At 39.3% G+C, this 27,942-nt stretch overlaps 1 protein-coding gene and 1 long non-coding RNA gene across 5 annotated transcripts; one reads left to right on the top strand and one right to left on the bottom strand.

Moving 5' to 3' along the window:
• The first annotated feature begins 245 nt into the window (after window positions 1–245).
• KATNBL1 (katanin regulatory subunit B1 like 1) lies at window positions 246–17,516 on the top strand. Of its 3 annotated transcripts, none has more exons than XM_071744348.1 (10): window positions 246–397; window positions 7,472–7,599; window positions 8,984–9,024; window positions 9,332–9,611; window positions 10,039–10,157; window positions 10,337–10,387; window positions 10,472–10,561; window positions 10,954–11,043; window positions 11,465–11,558; window positions 13,039–17,516. In XM_071744348.1, exons 2-10 carry the CDS (start codon window positions 7,486–7,488, stop codon window positions 13,069–13,071), a joined length of 912 nt encoding a protein of 303 aa, XP_071600449.1. In that variant the 5' UTR covers window positions 246–397; window positions 7,472–7,485; the 3' UTR covers window positions 13,072–17,516. The 3 variants fall into 3 exon arrangements, with proteins under 3 accessions (XP_071600449.1, XP_071600451.1, XP_071600450.1); XM_071744349.1 differs by lacking the exon at window positions 246–397 and adding an exon at window positions 909–1,025; XM_071744350.1 differs by lacking the exon at window positions 10,954–11,043.
• Window positions 924–26,478, bottom strand: LOC139796410 (uncharacterized). Of its 2 annotated transcripts, XR_011725990.1 has the most exons (4): window positions 26,375–26,478; window positions 26,062–26,251; window positions 3,643–3,748; window positions 924–1,399 (listed from the first exon to the last, which is right to left on the bottom strand). It is a non-coding gene; the product is annotated as an uncharacterized lncRNA (long non-coding RNA). The 2 variants fall into 2 exon arrangements; XR_011725989.1 differs by lacking the exons at window positions 924–1,399; window positions 3,643–3,748 and adding an exon at window positions 24,140–25,815.
• Between the last annotated feature and the right edge of the window lie 1,464 nt (window positions 26,479–27,942).

The following is a 27,942-nucleotide window of genomic DNA, read 5'->3' as shown; positions in this document are numbered from 1 at the left end:
GAGGTTCGGGGCGAGACGGGACGGGACGGTGCAGGGCGGGGAGGAGGTGCAGGGGGGCGGTGCAGGGCAGGGGGGGGTGCAGGGGGGCGGTGCAGGGCAGGGGGGGGTGCAGGGCGGTGGGGCTGTGTAGGGTAGCGGTGCAAGGCGGGGAGGAGGTGCAGGGCAGCGGGGCGGGGCGGGGCGGGGCGGTGCCGGGTGTCGGTGTGGCCGCCGGAGGGCGCCGCCGTCCCACACGGCAGAGGCGCGGTGCGGGCGGCGGGGTGTGGCGGCCCAGCATGCAGCGCGGTGCGGTTTGAATGGCGCAGGCTCCAGGCGCGGGGGCCCGGCCGTAGGTCTCCGTGGCTCCTCCTCCCCCTCCTCGGCGTGGCCCGGCGCGGTCCGGTACCATGAGCAGCGGGTGAGTGAGGCGGTGAGAAGGCTGTGCCGGGGCTGCGGCCGCGAAGCCGGCGCTTGGAGCCGGCAGCGGGGTCCCTGTGGCTGGGGGCCCCTTCTGGCCCGGGGCGGGTCTCTGGCCGCTGAGAAACCGGGAGGGAGGGGGAGGCCTTCCGCCTGCCTGCTCGCTGCTGGCTCTGGGAGAGCCGAGCGGGACGAGCCGCACGGCCCGGGCCGCGCTCTGCCTCGCCGGGGCCAGGTGCGGGTTCGGGGCGCCCCACCCTCCTGTGTTGTGGGCAGCGGAGGGGTGGCCGCCGCCCGTGGGGGAGCGGGGCTGCCTCCGAACCACCCTCTCCCTCCCCTTCCCGAACCTCCCTTGCCCGCGCCACCGGCACCGCGGAGACCTCGGCCCCGCCGGTGTGGACACGCCCGCCCCACACGCCCACCGCCTGGCCTGCCGCGGGGCTGCGTTCGGTGCTGGCGGTCTCCGCCGAGCGAGTTCTGGCAGTTTTGCTTTTTTTTTTTTGTTTGAAATGGTGACATCAGCTACAACTCCAGGCCAGCGTGTGCGGTGGTCAGAGGGTGCAAGGAGAGAAGGAAAGGTCGCAGTGCTGCGGAAAGGGAGGGTCACAGGCGGGGTGCGGGGCCGGCTGGTGGGTTTTGTTCCCAGGGTGTGACAGATTCCAGTGGAGAAAAAAAGGGAGGGGTGTGAGGGGGAAATCTTCAGATGCCTGAAGATCAGATCCTGTATTAATTACTTTTTTGAATAACTTGTTTGTTCCACTGTCGTGTTGGAGGAGTTTGGCATCTTGTTGAGTGTAGAGCTAAAATAAATTCTGAATAGTGAGATCTGTTAATGAGAGAAACTGGGAGGTAGTGGTAGAAACTTTTTGTTGCTGTTTTTGTAAGGTACTGTGCTTTGGAGCAAGGTTCAGACAGTTTGCATAAAAGCAGCTTTCTTCCATCTCTTCTTGGAACATTACTTTTGCTTCTCCCACTCCCCTGTTTTTTTTGTTCTTTCTGCTTCCTGGCTGTAATCAGGGGAGAGGAAAAAAGTGATAGTTACCCACGGTTAGCAGAATTAAACCTTAAGAGAAGGCAGGTTAGAGCCTCTTTGGCCTTGCTGACTGGAAAGAAAAATTGTTCTGGTCAAAAGCAGTCACTAATATTTTATCATCAGAGTGTATAGTTTTGATTAAAATGTCTCTAATATTATTTCGTTGAACTCTGGTTACCATTGGTTTGAATTCCTAAACCTTATAAGTCGATTTAATTATAGTATATAAATTACATTGTTATGTTTTTATGATTCTGTATTAGAATATCATGTGTGAGTTTATTGATGGATATGTATTATTATAGTAGTGGCTGTATAGTCTCTTCTCTCATCCTTTTGAAACACATTTTCAATCATTATCACTGGAATAACTTAAAGGGTTTTTTTTAATGTAAGTTTTTAATGTTGGTCTTAGGCTAAGGAGCTCGAGTATGAATTAAGAAGGCTTTTAAAATGCTGTAAGCAGACCATAGTTGATAAGAGAAGGCTATTAGAGCATAACACAAAAATAATGTGATCCCAAGCTGTGTGAAATGTAGTTGCAGGCTACATTCAGTCAAGTGGGGATGAGGTAGGTACCCTTTTGTCCACTAGTTTTTGGGCTTCAGGGGTTTTCCAATGTCTTTCTCTAGGTTTGAATTTAAAATTCTTGTTGCAGGCTTTTGAAGCTCTAAAGAAATTTGCTGTATTTAATTTTATGAGTAGTTTCTTAAAGTTTGCATGAAATAGTAATGTGGGAGTTTCATTGTATTGGAACTTTATTGCCTACATAATAACTCTTAGATAATATTAATAAAAGAACTTTTCCAACCTTATTCCTAGAGTGAAAATCAACAGGTAAGAGCCTATTTTTGATTAGTGAATGACATTAGATAGGACTAAAACACTGACAGGAAATACTGCTTTCTGGCAGTGTAAATGGTACAGATATGCAGAAACTGGTTACTTGTTTGTTTTATTTTTTTTTCTAGAAAATACTTTTTTCCAAATTAGGAATGGGATTCAGTTATTAGACTCTTAGGATAACTCCACAAGGAGAACTAACTTGCATCTGGATTCATCCTCAAAAAACTAAATCCTGACTTGGGGCCATTTTCAAAAGTTCATTATGACTGCTTGTGCCGGTGGGACACATAAAAATTCCATACATAAGAGTAATAGGAAGAGGAGCTTGACTTTTAGTAATAAGGTAATGTGTCATAGCTAGCTACTCAGAATACTGCAAAAAAATAAAAAAAATAAAATTCCCATCATTTTTGACCAGACATGGAAGTTTAAAACTGGAACAAGTGGCCTGACAGGAATAGCACATGAAAAAGTTGTATCCTGCTGGTGTATAAGGCACACTTTTTATAGTGTTACAGAAATACTTTGCATTAACATTCTTCTTAGAATCTTGCACATCACCTTTTTTTTCCATTTAAGATCATTCAGTATTTAACACCTGCTAAGAGCAGAAATTACTAAAACAGGAGTTGGTTTGTTGGTTTTTGTTTGTTTTTTTTTAACAAAACAAACTACTTCAAATTTGAAGGGTATGGAAGCCATCTAAAATGGAGACAAACGGATTCTGTAGCATTTGTCAGATTTGGAATGAAAGGAAATTATACCAAATTTACAGAATCACTTTTACATGGTAAGATGGTGCTGAGTGATTATTGCGGACAAATTACCCTTCTGGAGAGTAATTTGGAATAACCATTCCTAGAAGTTTCTCATGAGCATTCTAAATCTGGTAATGACAAGTGAACTTAGCTGGCCATTACTGGTTCCAGGTGTAGTCCTGTTTTGAATGCTTTCAAAGCATGAGCTCCCCTCCTTGGGGGGGTAATAGTAATTAACTCTTTCATCTGAGTTTAATGTGATCATCCTTGATTTTACACTTGATTTAATATTATGGGGTGGAGGAGAATCACAGGAACACTGCAATGGGTTGTGTATGTGGAATATGCTATGGGAAATTCTGTAAAGAATTTGGGCAAAGCACAGGATGTGAGGAATGTTTGTTTAAAAGGGTATTGTTGATGACTTAGGAAATCGAGGTCTTTTACATTAGTTTTGCTGTTGTGCAGAGCACCCCTGTCAGTGTCTGCAAGAAACTAATGTGCTAATACGTGTGTAGATTACATAACATGTGAAGAAAAGTTTGTACCTCTCTGGGGGCCGTGCCCAGAACATAGGATGATGGGAGGGAGTGGCAGAGTTGTTAATACTTGCCTTTGATAGATATGCACTTGAAAGCCTTTTAATGCAGACTTTCTTTGCTTGGTTCTGGCATGATGACATGAAGAGTTGTACTGCATTTGGGAGAGACCAGAACTGGGAAATAGCAGCAGAGAAAATTTCACTCAGGTCCTGTCTGTTGACTGTAAGGACAAATGAGCTGACTTGTCAGAATATACAGCTTCTGCTACTCTAGTCCTTTTGCCTGAAAATTGAGGAGTAAAAGGAGGAGAAAGGAAGTCACCCATGGGATAGGGGAAACTGGTGCAATGTGCACCTGTCACCTTGATGAAATCGTGTATCTCTGTTCAGATTTGCAGTCTGCTTTGTTGCAGCTGTAAAATAGTTTAGGTTTGTATAATGAAGAGCTAAGGCAGAGATGAAGGGACTTGCATTCTATCCCTAGCCTAGTTTTTAAACTGTGTGAAGCAAAGGAGTTGCATGGGCCTGAGTGAGATGGTATAACAGTTCAGAACAATTACAAATAGCTGTGCTCATCACAAGGGAGTAGTCAAAAAATCAAGATGTTAAGATACACAGTTTGATTTCTTACAAATTACCATCTAATGCCAATTTAGAAATCCTCTGTATATATCCCAAAATAACAATGGGTGGTAGTGTCTATAATTAGCTTTCCCTAGATTATGATATCTGATAGGTAGGAAATGAAAGTTGTAAAGAGCCCTGCTAAATGCCTTTTATCGTCTAGCATATGTCTTCTCAATTTCTGGCCAGCATTTTATCATGTGTTGCTAAGCCTTTGGAAGCAGGTTTCTTGATATGGGGACAAAATTTATTATGGCAATATTAGGTTGGAAAGTACCAGATTCTTCTGCTTGTGTTCTGCTGCATCACTGGGCTACCTGGATTGTGTTTCTGTATTAATCACTTTAAGTGTTTATTTTTTCATTAGTTTGCACAGTCTACCTCAGAACCCATGTGAACATGTAGGTGCACAACATCCTGTGGCAAGAATAGTCTGATTATACATTCCACAAAGGGCCACCCCTTTCTGTGCATTTTGATCCTGTCTTCAGCTAGTGTCTTTTGACCCTTCATTCTTACATTAAGCAAGACAGTGAACAATCTGAATGTAACTTCTCCAAGCCATTCATTTTGCAGGCCTTTGTCTTATCTCCTTTCTGTAATAAGTGGCCTACTTTCCAGATTGAAAAGGCCTGATCTAGTAAGCTGTTGATTGCATGGAACATATTCCATACTTTTTTTAACTTGCTTTCATCTGACTTTACTCAGAAGTAATTTGAGTTTTTTTTATTGTTGTTATTGTGTTGTTTCTTGGGTTTTTTGGGATTCTTTGAGGGGAAGGGGACTACACCTGTACTCAGTATTTGAAATACAGGTACAGATTAGTTCTTTACATTGTCACAACAGTGTTCTATTGATTTTCCTAACTATTTCTTGAGCCATGTGGAGAACTGAGCAATCAAAGTGACCTAAAGTAAACTATCTTGTATCCAGATCTTGTTGTGAGTGGCAGTTATCTCTGAGCCTGTAAATCTATATGGGAACCTAGAATATCCTCATGCCTGTAGAACACAGGGTTTGCTTTATATTCATCTGTAATCATGGCTTCTGCTTATTGTACATCAGTCATTTTCTAATTCTTCAGTTAGCCCTCATCTGCAGTGTTTGATACATGTTTGTATTGTCAACACTCTGCATCGTTGAGCTACTCAGCCCCTTTGTGAAGTAATTATGAATATACTGAACAGAATAAGCCAGTTCAGGTTTTCTGTGCAAGTCCTCTGGTAGCCTTCTCCAGCGTGGAAACTGCTTAGTTTATGACCATTTCTTAACTATCTTTCTGTGCAAGAACTTTCCCTTTCATCACTTGGTTCTTAGCTTTCTGAAGAGATTTTCATGAGAGATTTCTGGAAGCTTTTTAGATTCTCAAGTAGACTCTGATCATTTAGCTGTCCTTGAACCATGTTGTACTACTTCATAATCTATGAAAACCATTAAATTTGCAGGGCAGGACTTTCCTTCACTTTGGCTAGGTTGAATCTTTTCCAAAATCTTATTAATTTGTGTCCACTAATTCTGTACTTGATTACATTGTTTTCTAATTTGCACAACAGAGATGTCAGTCTGGATATTCATTAACGCCATCTTTAAATACTAATTGTATTTCCCACATGTGATTTCTTTAGGTGCTTTGTCAGCAAAAAGTGAGAGGTTCTGCACCTTAGTTAACAACACAGGTATTTCATTACTGCTCAAGTGTTCACTGCTGGTTCTACATCATCAGAGACCCTCACAAAGATTAAACTATAGAAATGTCTCAACTGTAGGACAGTGAACATAAACATAAGAATTTTAGTTCAATTTTCCTTCGCTGTGTCAGGTTTGCCTTTATATGTGATCATCTGTTGACCTTTTGGGTTTCTATTCCCAGTGTTTAAACAAAGAGTTGATAGTTTTGTTCTTTCCCTGTTTCAGCTGGGAGGCTAAGGGGCATTATTCTCTCATGTCAGGTTTGTCAAAGTGTAATTCTCTTCCTTTTTCTCTTGGAAGCATTCAAGTTTTTGTAGAGAATTTCCTTGCCTCCAGGATAATCTCTCTCCAGTTCAGATACTTCCAGTTCAGGTATTTTGAGATTTTATCTTAGGTTCTTTAGAGCCCAATATCAAACACTGATATCCTAACCAAGTTTGCTCAGTAAGACATTTCTTTCTAGCTTTCTGGTATTTGACACTTCTTTTAAGTAAAAAGCATTCTAGTTTAACAGAGCTTGTCTGTTGAAGATCATATTTTTGCTTGCTGCTTAGAATGAGAAGGAGGGTAGTTTGAGATCAGTTATTAAACAAGCAAGTAAGGAAAGGTCACTGTTCTGCATGGAGAGTTGTAAACTGTCAGTATGTCACTGGAGCAGTCCCAAAAATCACTCTTCAGAGACAGATCATGGATTTTTTAGCATCTGACAGGGTGGTTTAATGGGGTTTAGCTCTGATGGTTGCAGGCTGTCCTCCCCATTCTGGCGTTTATTGCTTTGACCTCAGCAACACTGTCAAACAGGGGATGCAAGAAAGAGTTACAGGTCTTGCTCTGAATAATGCTGCCATGTGTAATGCTTGAAGGTCTTTTGTCTGAGGGCTCAGTGTTCCCAGCTTCCAGCATAAGGGTTTCCATCAGTAGATCTTCCTTTTTCTTAAATATTTGCATACTTCAAGACAAAATACTTCAGAATTTTTCTTATTGGTTAACTGTGGAATAAAGCTTTTTTTTAATATGAAAATTAGTGAAAGTTACATGCTGAGAAAAACTGCTAGAGGATACATTTTCCAATTAAGTAAGGGGAGATAGTCCACCTCCATTTTTTTTAACCCTTGCTGTTGTGATGAAGTTTGCCTTCTTCCTGAAAAACAGGGATTTTTTAATTTATCTGCCTTTCCTCACTTGGAAACGGTTGTGGAACCGGTTACTTTTCTCTATGAGAGATGAAATGCAGAGCACAGTACTGTAGAGGGGAGAGTGTTTTATTCTTTACTTGAATTATTGTCTGTATGGCACCCCTCAGTGCAGGGGTACTGAGCTTCTCTGGAAATAAGATCTCTGCCTCTGTTTCCTGGGGCAGGAGCTTGTCGACTTTTTTTTTTTTAAAGAAAAAAACACATGTACATCAGCCTATTACCAATGATACGGCCTCCAGTTAATATTTGAAGGATGTCCTGGGTTATTTGGATGGTAAAACACCTTGTGAATAGTACAGCTCTTCTAATTGATTTTGCCAACTACATTTAAAGAAAGTTTACAGAATATTTTAGACAATAGAGCCAAATATCTTCTTCTTGAAAACAGGGATTTGAGAGATTATGGCATCTGAAGCCCACGATGTTAGAAAACAGAAAGTACTGCATATCGAAGGTCACCCCATTGATCTCCCCAGAAAAAGAATCTCTTCTTCCACTAAAAAGATCATGAAGGAGGTAAGCTGTTCAGTTTGGCCTTTTATTTTGTGGTTTTTTTGTTCTCTGATGAAACTGCTCATTTTTCTGAGCAGGATAAAACTAGAAGTTCAGCACCATCGGGCATTTTGTGTTTAGATGTGCATTGAACTTCGGTTTGAACAGCAGTTACATTATGAAAACCATGGAGGTGAAATACCTGCACCAAAATGGGCCTGACATCTTGTTGTCATTCAGCTTGATCTACCACGCTGTCAGTAACACATACACTTTCCCTGGGTTCAAGCTAGGCAGAAATGTTTTCTCATAAGCTCTTACCTGCGTTACTGGCTGAAGAGTGACTCAGTGAAGAATGGAGAAGCCCTGGGAGGTAAACTTGTAAAAAGATTGCTTCAGACAGTGGTGAAGATGCCATTATTCTCTGTCTGTGTGCTTATTGAAATTGTGTATTAAAGCCCACATGATTTTAGGGCTCCGTTTTAACAAAAAAAATCAGCATTGTTTTGCTGATGTGCACAATGTAAATAGTAACAGTAGTAGTTGAAATGCCTGTATTATGTAAGTGTTGCATCTGTTTATATGAAAATACATATTTTTAACTTGGGAATCTTAGTGCTTTTTTATTTTTAATAACTTTTATTAATGAAAAAGTAGACCAGAATGTCACAATTCAACTCATCATGTAGATCTAAAACATTGAAGACTACTGTAGAAAAAAAAGCCTTTAGAAAGTAATCTTAAAAATGTTACATAATTTTCAGAGGATTTGTCAATCTGTGTGGTACAACCTTGAGTTACTTCTGTGTTTCCACTAGGTTATCACTGTTCTCTGCAGCCTAATTGGTGTCAGGTTGCTAATCTGTTTCATATGAATGAATTCAGGATAAGCAAGCTGGTGTTGTCTACAGTAGTCTTTTTTTTTTTTTTTTTTTTTTTTCAATCGTCATGCTTTGGTGCAGAAATGTTCTGATGTCATCCTTCAAATACTACCATCTGTAATATGGGCCTTTAAATGTATGTGCAAGACAAGTAGTGCAATTCAGTCATCAGATTCTAGTAGGCTTTTTATATTAGTCACAGTTTTTAGTTTGCTGGTAACTAAAGATTCTGTCTCTGTTATGATGCCACCTCTTGCCAAAGATACCCCGACTCTACAGCTGACTGTGGTATTCCCAGGAATGCTGTAGCAAAGCTACAGTCCAGCTATAGGTCCAGTGAAATCCTGGAAGGTTGTTGGAAGGTTAACATAGCTGTGCTTTTGTTGCTGAGTAGGAAGCATCAGAGTGAGGGAGGAAATGTGTGGCAAACATAGGCTGTGGTAAAGCAGGACTTCCTTTTGACAAACTGTGGGAGTATTTGAGTCTTTCTAATAGATTTTTTTTCTTCTCTATTTGCTTTCTCCCAGGGTAAGAAATCTCCAAAACAGCTGGCTTCATACACAAACAGGTAGGAGGGCTGTGCTGTGTAAATTTGGAGTTTCAATTGAGAGGGAGGCAGGGAGGAAGAAGCAATTTATATCTGTTACAATACCCAAACAGACAATGCTTGGTTCTTGTGTCTACTTATAGAATAATAATGAGTCTTTTCATTAATATAAGGAGAAGAGTAGTGGTAGTAGCTCTTGCTTCTGATAACCCAAAGGTCATGAAAATATTTCTTGGGGATTAAGTGTTTTTAGTAACCTGCATGTTGACTGCTGAATTCATGATGTATTTTAAAGAACCGTAGCTAAAATCCTGCTTTATTATTGCAGAATAACAGTTGGAAAAACGGTGACCGGTCCCCTCTCTCTTTTCAAAGTAGTATATTGTAAAAGAAAAGTTCATTGTTATACTCCAAAGCCCTGTTACAGAAAGAAACAGTTCCCTAAATCTAGGGGCTGTGACATGGCAAATAAAGAAAATGAACTGGCTTGTGCAGGGAATCTGCCAGCAAAACTGCACGAGAGTCGCACACACTTGCTGAATTCTAGTGACTCTGGCTCATCTCAAACAGAAGGCCCCTCATCCAAGTATAGTGGATTTTTCTCAGAGGTAAGTAGAGTTTAAGGAAACTTAAATTTAAAAGTATTCCTGGTAGTATCTTTGTGTGGTTATCTGTCCAGGTTTTCAGAGAGATTAATTTTCTTAGCTTACAAAAGGGTTAATATATGAATGGGAATAGGCTGGTAAGGTAGGAGCATTTTCAATAGTAGCATCAGCTTAGTGTGTATGAAGCTATCTTAAATGTTTGTATAAGACTGTATTTCTTGTTAGGATTCCTTTATGAAACCCAATTAATGTTTTCAGGGCTTCTGAAGCAGAATTTTTTGTTTTTAAGGCCATTGTTAGCTAAATTTCTAAAACAAACTCCTCAACATACAGGTATATTATATTATACTAGATTACTCTATTAGAGCATTTTATTTTGGTGTTGCTGGCTAACTGTGGTAAACTTTCTTTACCTTTAAAAAATGTACAGGTTTCTCAGGACCATGAAACTATGGCTCAAGTTCTTTTCAGCAGGAATCTGAGGCTGAATGTAGCTTTAACCTTTTGGAGAAGGAGAAGTATAAGTGAACTGGTAGCCTACTTAGTGAGGTAAACTGTCCCTTCTTTTATATTTTTTAAGTGGTAGCAAATTCAAATTAGCTGAACTATTTTTACAGGTTCTTTAAATGCTTTAACTGCTATACCTGTTCTTCAAATTATAGTGGAAGCATATATTTCAATGTGTGCTCTACTAGTAACATTTCTTATTTTATTCTTAATATTTCTAGGATACAGGATCTTGGAGTAGTAGTTGATTGCCTTCCTGTGCTTACAAACAGGTACAGACAAAAAGAAGTGGGGGACTGGAATTTGTTGCACCCATGCTGAAGTTCAAGCATATCTGAAACATCTTGTTTTTTAAGTTTACAGGAAGAAAAACCATATATTTCAGTTGGCTGCTGTGTAGATCTTTTGCCTTTAGTGAAATTACTGCTTAAAAGCAAATATGAAGAGTAAGTATCAGTTTTGGATACTACTTGCTTCCTGGCTTTGCAGTACCCCAGAAATTAATGGTGTTTAGAGGGAGACCGGCTTTGCCCTTGTGTGTATTAAAAGAGAATAGCACTGAGGTTTTAGTATGCTTTATAACATGAAATCAAGGTAAAGTTTTCAGTCAAAACATCTGAAGAATTTTTACTTTTTCAACACAAGCTTCTCTATACCACTTTGAATTGAGAACACAGCAAATATTTAAACTTGCCAATTTGTTTAGATATTTTTTTCCAATAATAGAAAGCATGTTGTTTTCTAAGTTCCTTCCCAATCTGTCTTGACACTTCAGTTGAGCTGTATATACTAGAGGGGGAGGGGAAAAAAGCATGATGTGTAAAATATGTTGTTGCAGATACGTGATAGTTGGTTTAAACTGGCTTCAAGCTGTGATTAAAAGATGGTGGTCAGAACTCTCTGCACATACAGAAAAGGCAGAAGATGGGTAAGTATAGCACTGAAAAATATTTAAATGTATTCCTGTAGCTTATTCTGTCTAAAGAACTGTTAAAAATCTGGTCAATAGCTGTTAACTTTCATCACTAGGAGCACGCCTTGCCTAAAAAAAATGATAATTTGAAATTAAAGGCTTAGAAATACTTAATTTCTGTTCTTAAGACATGAGTGGTGTTTGGAAACTTTGAGGATTGTAATAGATTTATTTTTTTACTGGAGTTGTAATACATAGAGAACATAGCTGTATTGGGTTATACAGCTGCTGTAGAAGTTGGGTCAATTTTTTTCTCGTAGTCACATCTATCAGACTACCTGCATTAATCATGTATTTCAGTCAAAAAGTCTACTTTTTGTATGTCGACTATACTGAAATTTATATATTTCATCAAGTGTTGTTCATTCCTTTTCAGAAATATTCATATCTTAAAACAGCAATTAAGTGGATTATGGGAACAGGAGAACCATCTTACTCTGGTTCCTGGATATACTGGTAATATAGCTAAGGTAATAGAATTCCATTTGTGTTGAGTAATGAGCATTATTATATCATGATATTCCTCTCATTTGATGTCATTTACTCTAAACTATTCACATACAGAAACAAATATATTGCAAAAGTTGTACAAAAGTCTGGAGCAGGTACTCCGTGATAATAGTAGTGTGGTTTAGAATGCTAACAATGAAATTTTTTAAATCTTTTTCTTCCTTCTTTACAGAGAAAGACATCTTCTTAAGAATAGAATAGCTAATAGGAATAAGCCTTAAAAATTATCTGAAAGAGAGCCTGATAAATAGGTACACTGAAAGAGCAGATGTTTTCTCTGACATCTGTTGTGCCCATTGTTGAAAGTACAATGCAGCATAGAGAATCTTGGCAACATTGTTAGCATTTGCACATCAGGTTACTGGGACAACTGAAAACACATTCAATTTTAAAGCTTCTGCGAGCTTAATTCTTCGAGAATGATGGTTTTTATAGAGAGCAGAAGTGTTTCCATCTCAAGTGAATCTTTCTTTGCCTTTCTCTCTGTACGTTGTGGTATAAGCAATGTAATGGGGGTGTCTGATACCATGACTTGCTGCTCATGGTACTTTTATCTTTAAATATGGCTTTCTGAGCTTGGACATCAAGAGTTACACTGAGTAAGAAGCATCTTCACATGGAAGAGCCTAAGGAAGGTAGACAGTCATACACTTGGTTATGTGCAGTATTTGAGTGAACCTCAAAGGAACTTGGGAGACTGCATGCTTTAGTTGTATCTGAAGGAGCTTTGTGGAATCTAGATACAAAATTAGTCACTTTGTATCAAACTAGGAAGTTACTTCTTCATTTGGGACTGCTGTGTCCTGCCTCAAGGATAATTACAAACTTCTTGCAGAGTTTCAGTTAGCAGGGATGCTAAAGATCCAAGTTTTATCTCACAACTGGTAGAGCAATAGGAGTCTGTAACATAGCCAGCCTAGTTCTTCTGGTATATCAACACAGCAGTTACAGCCAGAGTCATTTTGTTTCTGTTGGTTCTCTTGGTTCTCAGGTTCCCTTTCTGTTCACTTGCCCACTTCTTAGTTTATCAGGATAGACTGTGATCAAGGCCCCTGAACAAGTCAGGAGCAAAATGAGTAGTACAAAAAAGTTGGAGGATTGAGGTGAAGGCATATCACTCCTAGTAAACACGTTTCTCATATACAATCTCATTATTATTTCCTTTCCTGTGAATGCAGGGAGCAGAGTAAAAACAGACTCAAGTGATAGCTTTGGAAACAGATCCCACTACTCTTTCAGGCTTTTTAGTACACAAAGAAATGCATTAATTAAAAGTAATCTTGAAGATAACTTGTTCTGAAAGTTGGCATAAACATAGTTATTCTTGCAATGTGATTCTGATAGGTTACCCTGCCTCAGACATAAAGCTGATATTACACCTAAAAGTAATGTGGCAAACACTTTCTCCTTTTTTTTTTTTTTTCTTTTTTTCTCTTCTAGGATGTAAATGCTTATTTATTACAGCTACACTGACATGATTGGGAAACTGTGTGTGTTTATGTGGTGGAACAATCCCCTAAAGCATCCCTGAAACACATACTATTTCTGGAAGCCTTTTGAGAAATACTGGCAGAAGAGAACTGAACTGTCAAGCTGTTTATTGAAACCACTAACAAAATCCTAACAATCTACTTCACATTGAAGTGGAAAAATGTCTGGTAGGAGCAACTTTTACTTCAGTGAGGTGAAAGTGCACTATGAAAACTGTATGCCTTTGCTGCATTTGGGATTCACTCAGTTACTAGGGATTCATTTAAATGCTACTGTATTTTACTTCAACGTGGCATAAAAGAAAATGAATTACACTGTTGAAGACAAGACAGCAGAAACAGTTACAGAGAACCAACAGAAGCAATCAGCATTAAGAGCTTTTAAATGTTTCTTTCACAAGAGAACTCCAAAATGCACACCTATCTTCCAATGACCTAAAAACCTTCTGAATGCTCAATTACTTCTGTTTTAATCAAATTATTAAAGACCAGTTTTTGTTTGCACTATTGAGAAACTATACAGCAAAGATGCCTTAATTGCTAGTGTTTCAAAAAGCCAATGTGTTGAGATGCAAATAGCTATTATGTTCAGATTGTGATGAAAAACTACAAAAATCAGGGTTTCACATTGTTTAGTTAATGAAAAATTGCACATATACAAAGATTCATGTATTAAAGAAGTTATAAATACCTGAATTTAAGCTTGGATAAACAGTTATTGCATATGTCAGCAGACTGGTGAATTTATGTTTAACAAATGTTTTTATATTGTATGTGGTTTTCTAACACAGTAATCTTGTTCTGTATCATTTAAACTACATGCAAATAAGTAAATGTATTAAATGTATCTACTGTTTTTTCTTCAAGTTCATAAAAACAATTTCTAGAATAATCTCTTCCACAGTACTTTTTATCATAGATATTTATGTCTGTTTGAAATGTTTACAGCCAGATGAGGCCATGTTATTCAAATCAGACCCTTTTTTATACTACCTCCTTTAAGAAACTGACAAAGAGCTTTTGCAAAATTAATCAAGTTCTTGACTAATCAATTACGGCAAATTCATCCTAACGATAGCATTGAAAATACAGCTATAAACTCTCTTACTGTTCTGTTGCTGTCCTGTACTATTTTAATTTAAAAGCTATAGCTTAATAGCTCTGAGGGAGTTTGGATTTTAGGCTTGCTTATTGCCTTTTTTATTTTGTGATTAGAAAGCATGCTTTTCCAATAAAAACTTATGAAGTGCCAGCTGTTTACTTAAAACATAAATATACATGCATAGCATGTGTCACCAAGTAGTCTACTTCCTAAAAAAAAACCTAGAGTACTTACAAGGGTTGTTTTCATACCTAGAATTAAGCATATGCACTTTTATTGGTGTGCAGGAGAAAAGTCCTTTGATAGCCCCATGTGGTGTTTGCTTTACAGGTGAAATAATTTAATTTTAAACTCTTGTAGTGGTCAACAGCTTTAGGCCTCCTTTTGCTTCATTTTGTACTTAGTTTACAGATCGTTATTGCTGATTTGTCAACAAGTAGGAATCTGTAATCAAAACTTGGTGCTTTTGGTTATTTGAATATTCTTTAAGCGACCAAAGGTCTTGCACTTCCCAGGGCAGTCAGCTACAGGGAAGTTTCTGGGACATCCCAAAACTGAGAACTCCGTGGGACAATCTCAAGATACGCACACAGCCAAATTCTTTTTTGCTGGAATTCTTATGTATTGTTAGAGAATCTTCATGCTCAAAAGAGGTTGAGATAGAACTTAATTTTCAAATGTTCTTGCTGTCAATTTAAAGTTTAAAGGAGCTACGGTATGATTTTCTTGTATTACTTGACTGCTGTGTTGAGCACTTAAATGTAAAAGTAACAAAGGCTTAGCTTCATAATTTTGGTAGCAACTGAAACCCTTATATTAATACTCATGGAGAATACTGTAAAGGTGATGGAAACTCGGATCTTACTTTCTCCTGTTTTTTTATAAAAAGTGAAGTAATTCATGGCCATTTGTTTCTGATAACACAAAAGTTAACAATTTTAATTGACTAAAGTGATTTAAATACTCTAGTATTCAGAAATCCAGCTTGACTGTAGATGTAAATACATGGATGTGTAATGAATTCTGCATGTGGCCATGGATTTACCAAATTGTAACTCTGGATGGTGCTTTTGTTCTAGTGGCAAGGTAAGATTAACTTGAGGATTGTTATTGAGAAATATCTAATAAACGAATGCATTTTTAACTGCCAAAATTGTATTTTGACAGCATCAAAAATACAGTATTAAACATGACTTGGTACCTGTGCCTTATTTTAAATTTTTTTTTTACTCTTTTTAGGCAGCTACTAGACTATAGGAACAAGATCCTGGTGTCTCCAATATGAAATTATTTTTCTGTCATGATCTTAACTGATTTAAACTATTCACACTGACATTCAGGCTCAGCTTGTTGTGTGCTCTCTAGTGCTCAAATGGCTAGGAATCAGTTTTACTGTAACAATGTATATGTACAATATCTGCTCAAAGGTGACATGAGTAATATGTCTTTAATAGCTTTGTGACTCAGAAGTGTGTGTAGTTGTCTCAGTGAATCTAAGAAAAGCTTATGAACAGTCGTGCATGAATGCTAATCTTTGATATATTCTGAAAACGCTGTTTCTTGGATGTATCAAAAGATCCAGACAGAATTAATCCTTTCTCCTTAATCCTTTCTCCTGTATGTACTTGTGATGCAAGAAGCGTGGGTGTATTTGAGGATGGAAAATGCCCCCAAAGCTGTTCTTCATACTGTACCACTTGATAGGAAAAGAATGTCTTTGAGGAAAAGACCTACTGTTTTTCAGTGTTCCCTGAGAGTACATGAGGCTGTTGTGCTAAAAGGGTTTTTATATGAAGTGTGAACTTAGCCATCTCCTGACCTGGTATTAAAACCACCTTCAGGCAGACTGCCTCTTTCTGCAGTGCTTAAAGAACCCCCAATATTCTGTGAATGTAAGAATCAAGCCTTAGGTATTGCTGATAGCTCGCTCAAGAGGGGAGACAGAAAAAGCTACCCCATTAATTAATTTTATCTGGGCATAAAGAAGCAAGCATGTCTTAATGATGATTTAGAGCTCCATTTTGAAGGAGTTATACCTGTTTTTTAGTAAAGTGTACTGTGCAGGGAAACACACTTGTATCACACAGGTACTGCAGTTCCGGGCTACTTAATAGTGCTTAGAAATTGTTACTGGTATTAAAAAATCTAGGAGCTTACCTGCTGCAGTGAGCTGTAATTAAAGTTATCTTTCTGTAATCTGCCTGTGTTATCAGAGGCTGCAGTTTCAACACCTGGAGTGCAGGAAGGATGGGGGAATAGAAAAGGACAAAAAAAGTGGTTGTGTCGTATGTTGAGTGGTACTGCTTCCACTGCATCGTACCATGTGTATCTTAAAGCAGGCTGTATTTCTGTATTTTCATTTTGTGGCATCTGAAATAGGCAAATTCAGAGTTACAGATTGCATTTTGCATTGGGGAGATAAAAGTTTCAAAGATGGATGCTACAGTACTGATTTGTGGTGTGTTGGGGTGTAGAAACTTGGAAGTATCTTGTGCAAAGCTTTCATTTTGAAAGTAGCAAGTGGTTGCTTTTGCCAGTTCTTCTTGCTAGATCTTCCAGTTTAACAGCAGACTGGATATCTTGTCTTACAGTGGAGATTTGCAGCTGTATTTTGTGCCCAGTTTTCTTGTACAAAGAGGAACAGGTGTTTCACAGTCAGCTATTTCAGAATACAAAACCATGCAAATCATTCTATTGGTGTGAAGTTATTCCAACTTTTGTACAATGCAAATTCTTTATTATATGAAAGCAGTTGGTTCTTTTGTGAGGAACTTGATATTGAGCAGATGCTGCATTAAAGGAGGGAAAAAGTAAAGCTGTTTTTAAGTCTTGGTAACAGCCAGACAGCTTATTTTGTCTTCAGTCTACCTTCCTACACACAGTAATCATTCTAGGCTACAGATAATGATTCACTGAGAGAACAGATTTAGCATGCTTGTGGTGTTAGTGCTTATATTATTCTTTAAACAATTCATCTTTATTCCATATTAACTAAGTGGCTTATTTTATGTCTTAGAATGAGGCTAAATGCAAGTATTTCTTTTCTTTCCCTCATGCGTTCATTCTTCAGCACTTGATAATATTATTTCTTCCTCTTCTTAAATATCCTGTGAGTATATGTTGTTAGAAGCAATGAGGGGAAGATGAAAATTTTAGGTAAAAGACAGGGCTAGCTATTTCATGCTATTCATTTTAAAGCAATTGTGGAAAATTTCCCTCTTTAAAAAAAGTTTTCACAAAGATTCTGTTAATACCTATTAACTGAAGTGGCTGTAAGTTTGAGTTTGAACTTGGTTGAAAAAAATAAACTGTTTTACTCTGAATAACTATAGCTGCAGTATTTTTTTACAGGTGGTTTTGTCATTGAATACTAAGCTGGACTCAGTACTAACCTGCTGTGTGGGAGGCAGGAGATGGAGCTCTGTCCCTCAGTGGAATAGAATAGAAATAATCAGATTGCAGCTGTTGCAGACCTAGAATATTTTTGTTTCATACTGAGTTCTGTCTGTATCTATGTATATTGTAGCTGCTGATCATATTGCTCTAAAATGAGCTCTGCTGCTCTCAGGTTGAGTGTGGTATGTGGTTGTTTCCAGTTAACATAGAGCAGTGCTTCAGTCCTGTCAGTCATTACCACTACAGTGTAGATGAACAACTAAGATTTGGGTCTTGAATATTTTGCTGTGCCAAAATACCAGGATGTTACATTCATGTTTTCCACATCACCGTGCCTGCCTCCCACCCTTTATTCCTTAATTTCAGTGCTTAAAGCCATTTGAAATCCTTTGGGGAAGTGATAGCTACCAACACACATGATAAAAGCATATTTGTAACAAGAATTTTGACTTGATTTAATGCAGTTCTGTGAATAATGGTGTTCTGTGAACTGGGGAAGGACTCTGCTTTCTACGCGTGTAGGCTGGTAAGAAACAAATGGAGTCTACTAAGATTACACCCATTTTCTTTCTTTTTCTTTTTTTTTTTTTTCCTTTTTTTTGGGGGGTGGGAAGGAGGTGGTAAGCACTGTGTAACAAATAGAATCTGAATATCAAGATAATGTTACATTCAAAGACTACCTGCTCTGCGGGCTGTAAGAGTTGGAATACATACACACCTTAGCATTATACATTAAAGTGACCTGCAGTTTCAAGTAGCTCTTTTAATTTAAGTTGATGGCTTTTTTCCAAGTTGTAGTTAATCTACTGAGCTTCACTTTCAGAAAGTTGGAAGTGGATTTCAGTCTTAGTTACACGATTCTCCCCTTCTACTCTCTTGAAGAGGACAAGGGCAAATGGTTTTAAACTTGAAGAAGGGAGATTTATGTTAGACATCAGAAAAATTTCTTTCCTGTGAGAGTGGTGAGACACTGGCACAGGTTGCCCAGGGAAGTTGTGGCTGCCCCATCCCTGGAAGTGTTCAAGGCCAGGTTGGATGGGGCTGTGAGCAACCTGGTCTGGTGGGAGGTGTCCCTGCCCATGGCAGGGAGTTGGAACTGGGTGATCTCAAGGGTCTCTTCCAACCCAAACCATTCTGTGATTCTGATTTCAGGTGCTGAATGACTTAGTGAAGCAAGTTTTCCAGCTTCAAAACAAACAAAAAACCCACAAAATTGTCTGTCTTTTTGACAATTACTGTATGTTACTCAGCAGTGTCAGTATTTACTTAGTCTGGCTAAATGTGGAATGATGGATTACTGGGGAATCAGTCTTAACTCTTGGCTGTAAGAAACGAAACGTGCTATCTCCATGCTTACAAAACTGCTACAAGGAATGCAGAAAGGTACGATGTGTGCTTGCTTTGGAGAGCAGAAATCTCTTACTTCTCTCTGTCTTCTAACAGTGGTTTGTCTTGAAGCTGAAAGGTGTAGACATTTGTGTATTTGTTTAAAATAATACTAAGCTTCTGACTGGATAAAAAAACAAACAAAAACCTTCCAGGTATTTGTTCATTTCTGGGTTACCATGGCTTCCCATATTCCAGCTGCAGAATAGAGTCAAATTCTGAAAACATAATTGGTCATTATGGTGCAAACTTTATATTGTAAGGATCTGGCTATTATTAGAGAGGCAGTAAAGCAAAGCAGGACTAAAGAATAGCTGGCAGTTTCTGTTCTTTGCCTTGTGTTAAGTCTAAAAGCTTGACTTTTTTTTAATCGAGTGAAATGAATGATGATTGGAAGTGTTAATTCTGAAGTAATTTTATGCTCATGGTGGCCATTGGCATAGAAATAAGCTGGATAGCTGGCTGTGAACTCCGCTCACCAGAGCAACTGTCTTCTGAAATAAATTTTCTTAGGAGTAACATTTTGGTACTTTTAAATAAAACTGAATTTGTCTTTTTTTTCTTCTTCTTCTTTTGAAAGATGTCATGTTTACAGTGCTTTCTGCTAGAGAAGAGAGGGAATGTGGAGGATTAAGATTTCTAGATCTGCTATTTGGATGATGGGGTAGTGCTGCAAGGTGTCCCTCTTGAAATATTTACTTCCCTCTGAGTGGTAGCATCAATAATTTCAAGGGGTTAGGGGCTTGCACACACTCCCCAGGCCTGTGGCTGATGTGTGCCTCTCTAGATGTCTCTTGAAGTAGTGAATTGAATAAAATTAAAACTGGGGAAGAGGAACTGATTAGTTTAGATATGGAAGAAAAATTCTGATGACCTGAGAAGGGTGCCTGTGGTAGTTGGATGTTTGATAATACAGGATGTCTTTCCAGCCCTGTGTGTGTGATTCCACACCAGTGACTCACTGGAAAGGAAGGTTGGAGAGGTTGGGCTTGCAGAGCAGTCACGTTTCTTCCCAGTTGCTGCTTCCCACCCCTCTGACATGCTGGAGCCCATCTGCTTGGCTGATGTCCCATCTCCACATCAACCTTGTCATTCATCCAAGTGAGAATAAAATGCCTGCATATTTGGCACATCTGGTTTCCCAAGTGAGGTCTTGTATCTCAAAAGTCTTTGAGGTTCTCACTACCAACCCACATTGTCAGCTTGGTGCCAGTGACCTGTGAAATCATGAAGAGGCTGATAACCTCTGATGAACAGATGGCAACTGCAGATCCTACCTCTTAGTTCACCTCTTCCATTAACACTAGAAAAGCACCAACGTCATGGCTATTTCAGTCAGCAAGTTTAAGATGAAGCTATTGCATTAGGAGAGTTAGGGTATATGCCCACAGTTCTGAACATTTGCAAATGCTGGGCTGGTGACTGGTTAGGGAGAAGTATTGCTGCTTATAGTGGAGTGGTTTGTTGTTCTGGTTTTTGTTTGTTATTGGTTTTGCAGGTTTTGGTTTTGTTTTTTCTGTTCTTCACCCATGTTGCCTCCTCCTCTGCACACAGGGCTTTAAATTTTGTGGTGCCTCCTTGAGTTCTCATTTTTCCAGGCTTAAGCCTGACCCTACAGAAAATGATCAGGGAGTTGGGCAGGGTGTTTTACTCACACAGCCCTGTGTAAGCACATGTATGGACTCAGTGCTGGGCAGAAGTATAATTTTTACACTTCTTCCTGAACTCCAGTGCATTTGGGCTCCTATTGATGGCACATCACAGCTTCTGTGAAGGGGTACATTCCATCTCATTATTCCTGGTCCAAAAAGCAGTAATGGTTCCTTTCCAGCTGAAAGCAAGAAAGCTGAAAGTTCCTTTCCTTGTTCTGAAAGATAAAAATGAACAAGAGGGGAAAAAAAGAAAAAAAAAAAACAACAACCCAACCCTAGACTTTCCTTATCTCTGGCATAAAGTAGTGCTGTGGCCAGGTAAAAACAAGTGCTGCCACCCATTTTTCACTAAAAGCCGTAAATAAGAAAGCTTCTCTCAACACGGAGTCTTGGAAATCACAGGTTGTTATTTTTTAGGATGAGTGCATTGTGATTTAGCAGTTTGCTTTCTAGTTTGCCTGAATATTTGGGGGATGACCTCAGCCACTTTATCCTGAAGGGCTGTAACTCGGAGAACGCCCTTGGAGCTCTCTTCAAAACTGGCAGCTCGCTAACATCAGCCTTTTCCTTGGGGATGAGCAAGGCATATTTCACCATTTCTGTATGTGAGTTTGGCAGACCTACTTCTGCTACGTGCCTCCTCATTTCATAGCTCTCTGTGAGCTCTGGAAACTGAGAATTTAGCCTCTGGTGACTTACATGAGTCTGGTTTGGATTAAATAGTTCTCATGTCAAGAATCGAGCTTATCTGAAAGGAACTGCAAGACTTCTCTTCCTCCATGAACTTGCCAAATCTAAACCCTGATCATCACAGGCTTCTGTATTGAGAAATCTGTTTATCCACAGGCCTTGGTATTCTTATTAACACTTTTTTCTTACAAAGTGGATTGGTCTATGGTTCCTTTGTAGTAACTGATTATCATTAACCTTGCACTATTTTTCATACCTTATACAGCAGGTTCTATCCTGTCTAGCTAGCTCTGAGGTATATCTCCAAAATACTGCTCCCCATATCTTTCCTGGGGTTCAGCATAACTGTCACATTTTTCATATTTTTTTTTTAAGTTGACTTTTGGCCAGGAAACATATGAACTGATTTTAATGGTCTGATGTAGTATCTTCACAGGCATTTAAGAGCATTGCACTTTTTGATTAAAGTATCATGTGCAAGGGCTTGCAGCAGGATAATTTTACCATGTCAACAACCAGAGGCCTTAACTACTGTCTTAAATATATTGCTTTTTCCCCACATGGTGCCACCAGTGGTCAGTCATGCAGAGATATGACGTGTGGAGCAGCTGCAGAACTGCTTCCTGCTCCAGGGAAGCTTCAGGCATGGCATGACCTCTGCTAATAAAGCAGGAAACCCTTTTGCTGAACCCCCAGTAGATTGGAAGATGGTCCAAACTTGTATCTAAAGTTGTACACGACTCATTTACAAAAACATCTGTTTTTCTTTCCTACATGTGCCTCTTTTAGGTTAAGAAGCCATTGTGTGGTTTGGATGCCAGGAGAATCCTCTCATTTTAATTGCACAAACTCAGACTTCTTTGGTCTGTCTGCCCCAGAGACTCTCCAGCCAGAAAACTGAGTGTGTAAAAATCCTGCTGTGGGACTTCCTAGTGGTCCCCCTGAGCTCGAGCTCTCTGTGGCCTTGCTGAAGAATGTTTCCATTCCAGATACCTGCACTGCAGCCACTAAACATCTGGTTGCTTTTCTCATCACGCTATTTTATGAAGAAAGGGATATCATGTATAAGAAGATCATCAGAGATGAGCAGGTTTTTTTAGTTTGTTGTGTAGTTTGGTTTGTTGGGTTGTTTTAGGTTTTTTTGTTCTTTCCTGAGGAGTATTACCTGGGCCCTCAGTTTGTTGATGTACATTTTGGTTAAGAATTTAGGCACTTAGTTACTTTGATATATCAATATCTAAAAGTACATCTTTAGCCTTGTGAAAAGTAATTCTAAACTAGATGCTGGAGTCTGTCACCTGGAGTGAACACCACTTTTAAGATGCTTTGCTGAATTTTTTAGGCTTGCAGTGGAGCGGAAAATCTTATAAATTAAATCCTGCAATAATTTTTCCATGGATCATTTTTAATTTGCCTAAAATAGAAGTTCTAGAAGCAAAATACAAAATTAAATTTAATGCTCCTGCTATCCATGGCAAAGCTACTGCTTCTAATGGGCCCTGGATTTCATCAGACAATATACAGAGCTCGCCAGAGGAGCCTGCTGTCAAATGCACTTACAAATAACAAAAGCAAGTAGCTAGAGGGAGAGAAGATGCATTTGAAGGTTACTTATGCTACTATTTAAAAAAAAAAAACAACACACTTAACAAGCTATTATATGAGAAATCCAAAAATCACCCATTCTTACATAGCTCAAAAAAATGAGAGAAAAAAACATAGGCATCCAGATCGATGATTTATATGGCAAGTACAAGGCTTCATGCTGCAATTGGAAAGATTTTATATGAAAAAGCTTACATTATGAATCAAAAAATTATTTAACCCCACAGTGCTCATCTGAGAAACTGCAAAACCTGCTTCAGATTGAACTATTTAAGTAAAAATATCCTGTCCTGTAGGACTCTTCCTTGCCTCTAGTTTATGACTGATGTAGATGTATTTGAGTCAAACAGGAAATAGGACTGCTTATTGCAAAGCTGCTAATCATCTTGCTTTAATAACACTGTTTAACACATCGAATAGCAATGTGACAATGCATAGGAAATTAGCTTGTTTTCCATTGATTAATGATAGATAATGTGTGCTGGCTGTTCATTTGGGCAGCCTTCTGTGATGTAACAACTCAGGCTCATCAAGACTTTACTGAAGGCAGAGGGAAGATTCAGCATAAAGATATTGGGAAAGGCCAGAGCCAGGTAACTCATTTACCAAGCTCTCTCCTTCACAAGGAGCTTTACAGTCTGATTCAGCATCAAAGCCCACACAAATAGGAATGCATCTTAAGCATAAAACCAGGATTCATATTTAGCTTTCTTATAGTGTAATAGAGGTGTAATGCACCTCCAGATTATTTCATTCAGATAAACAAAGCTAAGATTTAAGGCTTGATAAACTAAAGCTACTTATTTCAATAACAGCTTGAAAATAGTTACAGAAGAATCACAGGTAAATACAGTGAAACAAGACAACAGGAAAAAAAACTATTAGCAGTTATTCTAAGTATTGAATTTCAAAGAAGTAGCAGGTGGTAAACTCCCTCAGGTATCAGCTGTGCAGATGTGAGGTTATATACATCAAGTGCTAGTCTTGTACACAATAGATATATGTACAGAGGAACTTTAAAGCCAAGAAAAGTTACAGTTCTCAGCTTTTCAAGAACAGACAGAATGGATTGGATTTAAAAAAAAAAATCTACTGCTGAAGATGACAAGCAGTAGGGTAGCTAAAGCTTCAGAAAAAGAAAAAAATAAGCAACACTGCAGAACATGTATCTTAATTTCTGAGCTCAAGAAACAGACAAATTGATTCAGAGTCCCAATGAGTTGAACTCCCAGCTTTGGGTTTTTAGCTTTGTCAAATAATACAAGTGCACAGGTTTTATTACTTGCATATTTAGTTTAAATCCAAGTTTGCTAACAGAACACACTATAATAGTTTTTATAACAACATATTTAATACACCAAAGAGAATGTTTATTAATTAGGAAATGCTGCTCCAATTACCATAGCAGTGTTATACTTCTGAGCCTCAGAATAAACTGTGTAAAACAAAGAAAAGAAAAAACAAACCAAAAAAACCCAAAACCATTAAACACAGTGGAGCTTAGAAATGGTGCGATTCGATCTTTAGTGGCCTTTGGTCAATCACTTCCTTGAAAACCAGCATCAAGGTTCACAATAGGCCAGAAATGGCAGAAACTTCCAGGCAGGAGGAGGCTCTGTGCTCCCTTTGCATTCTTCGGTTTCCCTTTAGCAAGGAAGGAACTGTAGCATAGCTCAAGCAGGTGCTTACGGCTACGTGAGTTACAGCAGCTCTTTGCACTGAATTTCCCTGATTCTGCAGGGCAGAGTTTGCAGCCCCTCTCTGGCTGTGAATGTGCCACAGACAAGGATTCTCTCTGGGGTAGAACATCACACCAAGGCACTTTACTGCAGGGAAGGAAAAAAATACTGCTATCCTGTAAAGGATGCATAATGCTGTATTACATGAAGGCCACCTTGTGGCATTATGGAAGTAGAATCCAGATATAAAAACAACACACCAGCTAGCCTGTATAGCAACAAATAAGGACTTTTAGCTGCCTGTATTTTTAGAAACCGATGTCACAGTGATGTGTCATTCTAGCCTTATGTGCATGATTGCAGGTGGTGTTGGTACAGGCAACAACAGGAATCTGAGGACTTGTGTAGCACCATTCTGTGTGGCATTGCTTCTTATGTAGTCAGCTTAATAGATGCTGCAGTTCTTAAACACACTGCTTGCATGGTTATGCACAATTACTGCTTAACAAGATGTAAGGACATGTTTTACAGTGAACAGGAGCAGGTGAGGACTGCAGCCAAAGTACTGAAAAATCAGCTTCCATGTTAGCATCGTGTTGCACTTGTATTTGTTCTGCTTGCAAGAGGGAGGCTGGAAATGTTTACAGCGTGAAAATTATGTTTCTTTTCCCTGCATTTAAACTAGTAATTAAATCTCCTCCACCAAAGAATTAAATTCAAGTTCAGGAAAGATCAGTTCAGTCAGCTGCAACCAGATAATACTGGGTATCATCTGGCAATCTCAATGTCAGCATTTGCTAACTCCTATGAAGAGTATATTTAAGCAGTATCCTATTTATGGTTGTGGACATATCAGAAGTGTGGAAACAATTCATTACTGGGAAAAAAGAGTCCTGAAGTTGGAGGTGAAAAATGGAGGTAAGGTAAGCCTGAAAGAGAAGTATCAAGTGCAATCACTGTTGAACAAGGAAGGGAGGACAATCCTGAGTACTGGAACACTGGATCTTCCTAGTGCCTGCCTGCCCAGTGACACGTTTAAGGAAAAAGCAAAGAGGTTTCTTCACAAAGCTGTACAGTGTGGGTGTTGATAATGCAGACTGTCAGGTACAAAAACTTGTTTCATGACCTAGCTTTTGTGGGATCCTCTTCAGCACAGAGCAAAACCTAGAAGAAGGAATCTGAATTTCAACAATTTCCAATGAAGTCTCACTGGTCAACTTGAAAAGAAACAGAACGAGGGGGTAGAAAAATCTTCAGTTGTACATGCTGCCCCCATGGTGTGGGGATGGAGATGCAGAGATTATTCTGGCAGCTCCTGAGTTTACAGAGGTTTTAGAGATTTTCTGCCCTAACATGCAACAGTCTGTCAGAGATGGAGTGCAGAAAACACCCGGAGCACTGCCAGGCTATCTTATAGAACCAGGCTGCTATTTTGGATCAGGTCAAAATGGTGGCCTGCATACCTTGTGTCCCCAGGTCAGAAGCAAGGCACTCTCAGGGAATCTTAGATTCAGGAGGGCACAAAGACGGTCACTGAATCCATTCAGCACCCCCGGCCTGCTGGGTCCGTGTTACTGCCCTAAAGCGCTTCTGGTGTAGCACAGCGAATTGCCAGTAGATGGCATAAAGACCCTGTGCGACAATACATTTATTCTTAAAAAAAAAAAAAAAAAATCGGTGCCGAAGTAAATATGTTGCACCGTTTCTCATTAATTATGTTTACTCTTCTTTTAAGTAAAGCTCCTTGTGAAGGAGAGAGCTCGGTAAATGAGTTACCTGGCCCTGGCCTTTCGCAGTATCTTTATGCTGCATCTTCCCTCTGCCTTCAGTTTCTGTATTCTCATAGATCTGCTTGCTTTGTTTGGGTGGGCATTTTGATTTCTTCTCAACTCCAATTAGTTCCCACCCACCCCCCCAAAAAAAAAATTAAAAAAAATTAAAAAAAAAAAATTACAAAATTAAAAAATAGATATGAATATTCTGATGCACAATTACTTCTTTTATTCTTCTTCTAGTTTATTCTTCCTATCAGCCAGGTCTGTGTCTTTGAGCATTTGTGAACACTGAGCATTGCTTATCTGGTGCACTGAGGGTTCCCTGTGCACCTGTACTGGGACTGACTCAGAGGCTGTGGGAAGATAAGAGGCAGATGGCTGAGCCTGCTCCCTGCTTCTCTGCTGAAGGGCAACAGCTCTGTGTATCTCTGCCTGAATCACACCCCACACAGGCTGGGAGCTGCTGTTGCTTGTGGTCCAGTGTATAAAAGTAAACCAGTATCAAGAACAGCATCACATATGTTTTCAAAATCAAAATATTTAAAAACTAGGCAGAGTGCTGTCAGCTTTATAGAAAGAGGTTTTCAGAGCAGTCGTACTGAGATGTTCAAGGGTGAATTAAAGGTTGGGAAAATGCTTTCCTAATGGTGAGCTATGAGCCAAAAAATGTATATGGTAAGTTTTGCTAGTGTTCAGACTATGAAAAGAATTCAGCACAAACACAAGGTCTCCTACAGTTTTGTAAACATCTTTAGCCCTTAGGGGAGAACAATCCTCTACTACATGATTCTCTATAAAGAGCTACGATGCTCGTGGATGTTGATGTTGCATTCAGAGAGCTCAAGTGGATTTTATGGGTCTCCCTTGCTTTTTCAGTTTGTACATGAAACCAAAAGTGACGAGTACCTGGAGATACGGATTTCAGTGTTATCAGTGTCTTGGCATTACATTAGCCTGGACCTCCTCTTTGTTCAACCCATTAGGGACTGTCAGCTCTCATCCATCTGGCTGACAGTTTGGTAGCATTAGAGACAGCTAGCTGAAGTAACTCAGACAAAATGGAGAGTTTCTTGTGAGCAGGGTAGAACTTCTCAGAAACCTGACAGTTTCTACACAGCTGTTAATCTGAGGCTGAATCCATCAATGAGGAGACAGCTATAAAACATGGAGGTCACCCTTGATTGCACTTCCAGGAGGTTAATGGAATTGTACAGTTGTCTCAATTGAACCCAAACTGTTGCTTGGCAGTTTTCTCTTACCTCATCAAGGATCCATTTAACATCAAGGTGCAGAGACAACTCATCACACAGAATCACACACAGAATCACACAGAATTATCCAGGTTGGAAAGGACCTCTGAGATCGTCAAGTCCAACCCTTAATCCATTGCCACTGTGGTTCCCAGGCCATGACACTGATTGACACATCCAGTCTCTTTTTAAAAACCTCCAGAGACAGAGAATCCACCACCTCCCTGGGCAGCCCATTCCAGTGCCTGATCACCTTCTCTGTAAAGAATTTTCCCCTAATATCCAACCTAAACCTCCCCTGGCAGAGCTTAAGTCCATG

Source organism: Heliangelus exortis, chromosome 5 (genome assembly GCF_036169615.1).
Source record: "Heliangelus exortis chromosome 5, bHelExo1.hap1, whole genome shotgun sequence".
Taxonomy (NCBI): Eukaryota; Metazoa; Chordata; class Aves; order Apodiformes; family Trochilidae; genus Heliangelus; species Heliangelus exortis.
This window is presented reverse-complemented; position numbering and strand designations above follow the sequence as displayed.